General features: G+C 47.2%; 1 protein-coding gene across 1 annotated transcript; it reads left to right on the plus strand.

Moving 5' to 3' along the window:
- Positions 1 to 897: 897 nt before the first annotated feature.
- On the plus strand, positions 898 to 3,707 carry LOC147339965 (melanoma-associated antigen B17-like). Its single transcript, XM_086388863.1, has 3 exons — positions 898 to 926; positions 2,890 to 3,456; positions 3,533 to 3,707. Exons 1-3 carry the CDS (start codon positions 898 to 900, stop codon positions 3,705 to 3,707), a joined length of 771 nt encoding a protein of 256 aa, XP_086244989.1.
- Positions 3,708 to 9,746: the final 6,039 nt, after the last annotated feature.

Consider the following 9,746-nt stretch of genomic DNA (forward strand, 5'->3'; position numbering starts at 1 on the left):
AATTCTTAGAAACAGGCACAGAATATATTGACACATATAACGAACTTCAGAAATCTGGCATAAAAAAGATCAACACAGCAAAATCAAGAGACTGGTCTGGAAGAATCAACAGTAACTTAGATCATGTAATAGAAAATACACCATAAACAAAAGCAACCATATAAAAAACGTACCTACAAAGAAACCTTAGAAAAATGTATCCAGTCTACCTGGAGGAAACAAGAATTTCCTGAGACACTTCGGCAAAGAAGTCTCAAAAAGTATCTTAGGTGTATACACGAGGAGGACATACTGTAATACTGTCAATTTTCCTGAAATCCTTTACAGATTTAGTACCAAACTGGGAGTAGCTGAGACCACAATCACACATGGGCTGCTGTTTCCTGTACTCAGAACAAACCATGGAAAACTTATACAAGGAATAAAGACAACTACTAACAAAAGCAAGAACACAAAACTAAATAATCCCTGAGGAACAATAAGTCTCCATTGAACTTGACCCTGTGAGTGCCCAGGTTGGGGAGTACTCTGAGGCTGACACAGGTATGCAGGCCACAAAGGAAACAGACAACAAGATCAGCTGGAAAAGGCTTTAAACTGGAGCAGTTGATTCTTCCACTGGGCCATGGGACCATGAACCTCTACTGCTTCACAGAAGGAACCTGAGGCAGCATCTCAGAGCCCCATGCCAGGATCATGGGGCACCAAATGTTTAGGATGGACATGGCAGTACGGCACAAGGGTCATGAAAACACCAGCACAAACTTTGTTAGTGGATGACAACTGGCCCTTGTAAATAATCAGCTTAAGAGACTGTCACACATGGACTAAAAGAGAAAAGCTTGTATCACAGTAATTGTACAAAAGGACAGAAATTCATCTCAGAACTTTCGCGCAATGCCCCTGCAGTCGAATAAGAGCCCACAGTGAGAACCGTCAGGCTAAGGAGCCCCTTCACTATCTCTGCTGGGATTGTGTGGGGCATGGTTGGGGACAGGGGTGGTTTTATACCAGAAAGGGAAGGGTTTCCAAGCTCCGACTGCAGTCAATATGAAGATCCTGAGTGAGATGTGAAGGGTTCCACACGACAGAAGGAATTCTCACATCCTTCCCTCTGGCTTATCTTATCTGCAGCAGCCATTTCCAGGAAGCCTTACGCAAAAGCCTCCAAATGAGATGCGGGTGCACTTCTCACCAGGAGTCTGGGGATGTGACATCTTCCAGGTGAGGTCTTGCCCTTAGGACAGCAGACGGGACATAATGCACCATTAAGGTCAGAGGAAGACAGGGATAGAGGACAGACAGCATCACTCAGCACACAAGAAGGAGCCCCAGAGTGCCCTCACTGTCTGTCTCAGCAGGTCCAGAAAGGCTGTCAGGCTCGGGCTCCCAAATTCTTCCTGCTTGGTTTACTGAGAGAAGTGAGAGGCAAGGAGTGAGGCTAGTTGACTGAGATCAGCAGGGACATCCCAGGAGCCACTGAGTCGAAGGGACCACATCCCCCCTCTTGCCTGAAACTCCCTCAGAACCCCCCCCCACCCAGGACCCTCCCCCCTGCTGACTTCCTGGAGCCCAGATGGGCATGATAGCAAGTGACAGCCCCCTATCCACACTGGGATGCGATGCCATCTTTGAGAGGGCTGCTATCTTTGAGAGCTGCTGTGGTTCTGACCAGAGGGAGGAGTCCGAGGTCTCACCAGGGGTCCAAGTTGGAGGTGACATGAGTTACAAGTGCACTGGTTAGTTACAAAGATATGCCCTGGCACTCCCAACACCTTTTCCAACCGAATAGAGGGGACTTCCCAGCCCCCCAGCAATCCCGCACCTGCTCTATGCCTGGACGCTCAGATTAGGATCTTAGGTCCAATGTCTATCGGTTATGCATGTCGGTTCTCGGGACATAACCTGGGTCGAGGGGTGGTGGATCTGGGTGTGGGGTTGCTGGACCCTGGCTCTGTTCAGTAGAGGGAAGTCCGGGATCCTGTGAAGTGAAGGAAGGACCCGTGGGGAGACAGTATCTCCACGCCTTTTGATTGGCAGCCACCCCTAACCCTTTACTCAGCATGTCTTGGCCAGAATGCAACCAGTCAGCATCTGGGCAGTTCTAAAGGCTGAGGGCTCCCTGACTGCGATCACTGACACAGGACGCTCAGGGAAGAGGGGACCTCGTTCAGAAGGGCTGGCAACTGGTCAGCAGAGGGAGGATGTCAGGGCTCGGGGGGATTCAGGGTAATGACCATCCTCCACACCACACGGCCGACTCAGGACCCTCCCCTGTGGCCAGCACTTCCTCCCAGCCAAACACGGGGACAGGGGTGGTGGTCTGTCAGGGGAGGCTGCAGCTTGGTTGTGAAGGGGCAGCTTTGAGACAGCAGAAGGGCGGGTCCCCGCCTCCTTCATTGGGGGCCTGAACATTCCCTCTTCTCATCATCTAGGGTGACAGGGAAGGTGGCAGCATCAACTTCAAAGCAAGAGAGGGAACAGGGTGGGTGAGTTTGGGGGCGGGGGAGATATGAGAGAGTCTTGCCACAGTTGTCATCATGACTCTGAAATGTGAACTGAAAGGACCTGCCTCCCCTGCCAGCTCCCATGGGCCTCCCTCTTAACACCGAGGCAGGGCTGTCTGGCTGTGCCCCAGCGATCGCTCTCACTTCCTACTCAGTGGTCTCAAGGGAGGGGCTCACCAGGAGAACACAAGACTTGTGGGTCCTAGAGCACTAGCCTCAAGGACCCGTCAGAGGCAGATTTGGTTCAAGCCAGGGAGGAATCTCCTCACTGCAGTTGCTCACAACATCTGCTTGTCCTTCCTCTAGGTGCCCTCCTTGCCTGCTACCCTGCCTGCATGCGCCTGTGAACCATAACCTGTGTCACCATGCCTTGAATGCACAGGAAGAAGTACCATGCCCGTGTGAAATGCCACCAGGTCCAGGGGGACACTCAGTGTCCCCAAGAAGCCCAGACCAGTGCTGCTGCAGCCCCCAAAGAGGAGTTCCCCTCCTCCCCCTCGTCTTTCCCTCAGGGTTCTCCCCTGAGCTCCCCTGCTACTGGAGATCACCAGGAGCTTCAGGAAGCCATGGCCCCTAGCTCTCCTGATGCAAGGCCTTCCTGTGCAGGATCTGATGAAGGTGTCCAGGGCCCAGAGGAAGAAAGTGCAGGTGCGTCCCAGGCAGCCCCTGCCACTCAGAGTCCTTGCATAGATCCTCTGACCAGGAAGGCCAGCATGCTGGTGGACTTCCTCCTGGAGAAGTACACCAAGAAGGAGCCCATCTTGCAGCACACCCTGCTGAAGGTCGTTGGCAGCAAGTATAGGCAGCACATCCCTGAGATCCTCAGGAGAGCCTCTAAGCACATGGAGCAGGTATTTGGCCTGGAGCTGACGGAAGTCGACCATAGCAGGAACATCTACGCCCTCATCAACAAGCTCGACCTCGGGGGTGATGAAGGTCTGAGTGATGGGTGGGGGTGTGCCCAAGTCTGGTTTCCTCATGGTGCTCCTGGGCATTATCTTCATGAAGGGTAACCATTCCACCAGGGAGGAGGTCTGGGAATTCCTCAGTGTGTTGGGGGTCTATACTGGGAGGAGGCACTGGATCTTTGGGGAACCCAGAAGGCTCATCACCAAAGATCTGGTGCAGAAGAAGTACCTGAACTACCCACAGGTGCCCAATGGCGATCCTCCGCACTATGAGTTCCTGTGGGGATCGTAGAGGTTGTGTTGAGGCCAATAAGATGAACGTGTTGGAGGTGCTGGCCAAGATCCAGGACAGGTCTTGACTTCCTTCCCAGAACTCTATGACGAGGCTCTGAGAGATCAGGCAGAGAGAGCAGGGCTGAGAGGCACAGCCAGGGCTCCAGCCATGGCTGAAGCCAGTCCCTTCCAGGGCCAAGTCCTACAGCTCCTCCCACATCTAAGGAGGGAGGCCCAGACACTTTCTTTCCTTTTGTGTTGGAACAGAGCTATCAAGCTTCTAAATAGTAGAGAGTAATAGGGTGGAGGTAACAAAACTTGTATGTTCTTTACTGTTTTATGTAGTAAGGAAGTTTAGGTACAACTCATTTTAACAAAATATATATCTTTTTTCCTTTATGTATAGGAGAAATATCTACTGAAAGTTGATTTAAATTAAGGAAATGAGGGAGGAGTTTAGTATTCTCAAATGTTAATTATTTTTAATAAGGTATATTGTTCTTCAGAAAACAAATATATTAATCATATAATTCACATTGTTCGCTGTTTTAAAATTTTGAAAGCCACAGGTTGGGTATATGTAAAACACATTGAATGTATTGAATATGTTGTTCACCGTCTAAACAAGGTAAGATGACACTGGAACAGAATTTTCTCAAAGAGTAGTCAAGCTCCTAGATAGTACAGGTTAGTAGGGGTCGAGCAAACCAAGTTTGGATCTCTATTTTCTTCCTGATTTAAACTAGCAACTTCTGCATATTGTTTATTTCATTTTTATCGAATTTTTACTTCTAACAGATTCTTTTTCTCCAGAATATTGATTTGGTAATGATTTATTGCTGTTTTAGGATTTTTAAAGTTACAGTTTTGGTAGATGTAAAAGAAAATCATGAACCATCTGTACTGTCTTTATGATATGGAAGTAGGTAATATGTCGCTGAAAGAGAGATTTTCATGGTAATGTGAAACACAACCACAGAAAATATTGAGAAACCAAAAAGCTTTTAAGCAAATATAAAGGAAAAAGCTTTTAATTTGTAGTTTGCCTTATTTCCTCTAACCATTTGTTTTTTGGTAAATATAAAATATACTTTGCCTTAATTTAGCTCATTTAAGAATATTTATTTCTTTTGTCCCAATGCACTGCATAGTCTCTGCTATCTACTGGATAAAAATAACCTCAGACAGGAAGGGGGTATTTTGGAGCTTCATAATAATCATAACTACCATTAAAGACCAGTGTTTCTTAATCAGTATGACTCTGCTTTATATGTATACATGAATTCCAGCATTCATGCAGGATAGGATTTAGCAGATTACATTTATAGATGGATAAGTTGCAATTGTCTCAAGTTCACAAGACTGATAAAGTGACCTTCATCAGACAAGTCCCCTGATGTGCACTAGTCCAGAGTCCTTCCCTTTCTTTGCAAGGGCAAGCACTGAGGAAATCTCTTTTCACCAGTGACATATTTGGTACCGTGACTAGGACTGCTGCCAGGGTGAACTCCAGTGGTCTTGCCCAAACTGCTGGCTGGAGACCCCTGACTTTTGCTCTATCTCTCCCATGAAAACTTGCTTGCTGTCACTCCCTGCTTTGTTCTCTTTCCATGACCCATAGGGCAAGTTCTGGGTCAGCTCACTGTGTCATGGCTCCCCTCAATTAAGAGCTGCAAGGAGTACGCCCAGGCTGTGCATACCCAAAGAACACTTGGGTGGCAGTTGACACTGTCCTTGGGCCTGGTAGACACAGAATTTCCAATGGTGAAGGTGCCTACTGAGGCCAAGATTTTTCTCCTCTCAGTCTTTGTCATTTCCTCTATGGCTCTACCCATTTTGAGGTGAGAAGTTTAACCGAGAAGACTGCATGATGTTCAAATTAAGACCGAACAAATAATCAGGGACTTCATTGGGTGAGTTTCTTCTCTTTAAGTCCTTGAGCCCAATTCCCTCCCTACACGTTCTTAATCCCAGTGTGGTTCTGGACCAGAACTGCATCAGGGGCCAAAACTGGGGGACTCTGCAGCCTTCTCTATAGATTTTTGGCTTACCTCGCTTCACCCTGACATTACACTGTGGGCGATCCCCTCCATTCTGGGGGACTCAAGCAGACTTTATCAACCCCAGAGCACAGGCAGTAAGCAAGCACCTTTCTCAGCAGGCTTAGGACTCTCTCCCTAGGAGACAGTCCACTTCTCCCAAAATCCACAATCAGGAACTCCAGCCTCCCCAACTTCATAGCTCTACACCTTCCCTCGTATCCTTGATTTCTCTTCGATCCTGCTCTCCAGACTTCTCAGACTGTCTCTTGATCCTTGAGCCTCCTTGCTGGTTAGGTGTTGCTTCTTTCACTTCTATAAAGTAATGTGGTCAGTCGCTAAGGCATGTCCAACCCTTTTTGGCCCCTTGGACTGAAGCCCACCTGGATCCTCTGTCCACGGGATTTCCCAGGCAACAATACTTGAGTGGATTGCCATTGCCTTCTTTAGGGTACCTTCCCAATCCTGTGATTGAGCCCACATCTCTGCATTGCAGGAGGATTCTTAGCAAGGGGCCACTTCAGGAGTCCAAAGAGGAGCCCTCTTCAATATCACAGCGACAATACCCTGAGGGGAACTTTTGCCTAGTTTTGTTATCACTGCCTTGTGGTACTCCAGTCCTATCTTTCAGCTCTGTGTCTTCTTGTTTTACTTCAGTGATAACAGTAAACTTTTTAGTTGGCTCAGAGCCTAGGTCTCATCCCTCCCTCTCTGAAGACTTTAGGCCCTTGGATGCTGGTCAATTTTACTCCCACTGGCTTCTGTTCCTTTTCAAGACTAACCCAAGGGGCTGCCTCAGGCTCACCAATCAGGTAGATTTCAGGTGCTCACAGGGAATCCACTGTTGATACTGGGAGTGCACCAGAACAAATAACTCGCATTGGTCCCTGTCTTGTGACATCCTAGCCCAAAAATGGGAGGTGAGGGTGGAAGTCCCATGCATCCTAATGTTCATGACCCTATTCTAAAATCCATGTCTAAAGAACTCCTTTTAACTCCTGTGAAAGTGCTCACACCCCTTTCAAAGTGCTTCCTTCTCCAACAGGAGACCGATGTTTTATATGATCAGCTTATTAGTCCACTTCCACAAGAACCACAACCAGGAACTACTACCTCCCCAGTTCTGAGGCGGGGACAGTCTGCCAGACCATCCTCCTCTAATGTACCATATAGGCAGCTGGAGACCCAAGGCCCCCACAAATCAACTCATGGATTCTGCCTTTGGCATACTTAATGATAGAGGTAGGGTTGAGGAGGCAAAAAGGATTCAGGGACAACAGCAAAAAGCATAATTACACAAAGTGACAGCTCAAACCCCTGCACCACCTTAGGGTTACTCTCCCTTAACAAAGCCAATGGCAGGGACAGAATCCAGGAAGCCTGGATCAGAGCCACTGTCTTGTGCACAAAGGATGGATCTTCCTACAGCTAGGGGGGTGACTGAAGGACGAATGCTCCCTGTTTGGGAAAAGTCCACAAGTACCCTACCTGACAGATGTACAAATGAGAGGGCCTCCAGAAGCATGACCGCAGTCCCTCCAGTCCTATAGGAGACTCGAGGCTGCCAAACCAAGCTAGCCGAGGGATCCAAAGACTGATGGAGCCGGGGAACCTCCATGGCTCCCAAAGGACACCTGCGCATTTCCCCAGAGGAGCCTCAGGTAACCCTCGATGTGGCAGGGAGGACAGTTATTTTATATGTGGGGCAGCTACCCAGTGCTGATTTCCCTTGGCCCTCAGCCCTCCAATCCTCCATGATAATGGGGATGGAAGGAAGGTCCCAAACCAAGTGACCTGCCCCTGCCCTCAAGTCCTTGCTAGGAAAGTTTACCTTTGATCATCAGTTTCTGATCATGTATGACTACCCCCTCCTCTTGTTGGGAAGAAACTTGCTCACTAAATTCCAGACAAGAGTCCAAGCTGGAGACCCTCATGGAGAAGACACCCAGCAAGAGAAATGACTGCTCTTGGCTGAGGGAACCTGCCTCAATATGACAGGGATAGAATAGCATAGGATACAGTTAGCTGTCCCAGGTGACTCGGTGGAAAAGTATGCACCTGCAATGCAGGAGACAAAGGTTCAATCCCTGGGTGTGGAACATCCCCTGGAGGAGGAAATGGCTACGCATTCCAGTATTCCTGCCTGGAGAATCCCATGGACAGAGAGCCTGGAGTACTTCAGTTCATGGGGTTGCAGAGTCAGACATGAATGAGGGCCTGAGCACAGAGAGAGAGAGTCGGGTAGCTGTAGAAGTCTAGTAGGAGCCTAGAGATAGAGAAACCTAGGAACATTTGGGAGACCAGTATAAGTTACTGATCGCTCAAGAAACGTATCAGAAGGTCGTGAAAGGTAGCAGGCTTGCTTAAATATAAAGCCATAAATGAAACATGCCATATGCTCCAGTCCCACAGGTAAAAGAAGAATGTCACCACCCTTCTACTGATTTGAAGAAGTACTATGATAATCTGAGCTTGACCTCATAGCGTCAGACACTCTCCTGCCCCAAACGAAGCGGGAGTGAGTTATGTAAGCCTGGCCTCTATTCAAAGAAGGCAGTCTTTCCCCTTTGTTCACTTTCCCTTGATTATAAAATGCAACCCACTTAATCCTCAGGGCAAAGCTCCATTACCTGCCTGCTTGCATTTCTTACAAGTGTCCTGTATTAATACATCTATTTCTTGTCTAACAATTTCCCTTTCTGAATTCCTTCTGTGCTGAGACACAAAAACCTGAGCCTCCCAGTATGTCCAGGCACTAGGAGAGTGATTTTAATTAAAATACCATGCATCAAATCCCAAACAAGAATTTGGCTGAATTCAAGTCCTGGCCAGGTGGGTTTCAGTCCCAGCCTTGTGGGCTCAAGTCCCAGCTTGAGGTGAATATTTTCAAACAGAGGAGGTCTCCATGCCACCCTGTCCAAATTTTTCAACTTTGGCCATTAAACTGGTTCACAGTGCTAGAACTAAAGTCACTTTCTTCCGCATTTCTGTGCACCTAGCGTGTCAGTATCTTTCCCTTTTTGTGTACAAATCCAGACACTGTATGCCACGAATGCCTGCACTTTGTGTGCTTATAAAATTCAAACCGACGGTGCCTGCAGGGTTGGAATGGAAAAAAAAAAAAGAAAAAAATGGTCTAAAAATTTTCTGGCTATCTTAGAAAGGAGGCTTCCCTGGTGGCTCAGAGGGTAAAGAATTTCCCTGCAATTAAGGACACCCAGGTTTGATCCCTGGGTTGCCAAGGGCCCCTGGAGAAGGGAAAGGCAACTCATTCTAGTATTCTGGCTTCAGAAATCCTATGAACAGTGGTGCCTGGCTGGCTACAGTCAATATTGTTGTAAAGAATCAGACAGGACTCAACAACAAGCTCCTAACACCTCTTCTCCTCCACCACTTCTTCTTGTGTTTGTCCCATTTTCCCACATTTTGGGAGAGGTCTTGTTGATGTCTGACAGAAGAGAATTCTTCCTGCCCTACAGCTTCTAAAGTTTTTCCACTTTGGAAAGGATCTAGATTCCACATTTTCCTTATTTTACAGATGGAGAATTTGCATCTTGTTCCATGAGAAAGGACACACAAACTACCTCTTTGTTATAGTAATAACTCTGATTTATGGATTTGAAAAAAATTTTAAATTATTACATAACAACCCTTCCCACAGTCTTCTCGTGATCTTTTTAGTAAAATATAAATCACTTTTCCATGTCTGAGATGCTACTGTTGAATGAAAAGATGTCTGTGATACTAAGAATGTTGCATCCATTGCTGGCAAATGCCAACAGGGTAAGATGACTTAACCACAAAGATCACCAGCAGTTTCAATTATCTCCTGTATTCCTTTTGTTGCTGAAGTTAGTATGCTCCCCTTTTAGCAGATATGGTCTCTATCCTTTTTAGCCTTTTCCACTTCTTGTAACTCAGAGATTATCTCTTGCCTCTCTTTCTGTGTTTACATAAGCATTTCCTCATATCCTATTGTCTTTCTATAGCTCTGCATTGCATTTTAAATCACTGCCTCT

This window comes from Bos grunniens, chromosome X (assembly GCF_055505025.1).
Source record: "Bos grunniens cultivar Pamir isolate PY7600 chromosome X, Bosgru_T2T1.0, whole genome shotgun sequence".
NCBI lineage: Eukaryota > Metazoa > Chordata > Mammalia > Artiodactyla > Bovidae > Bos > Bos grunniens.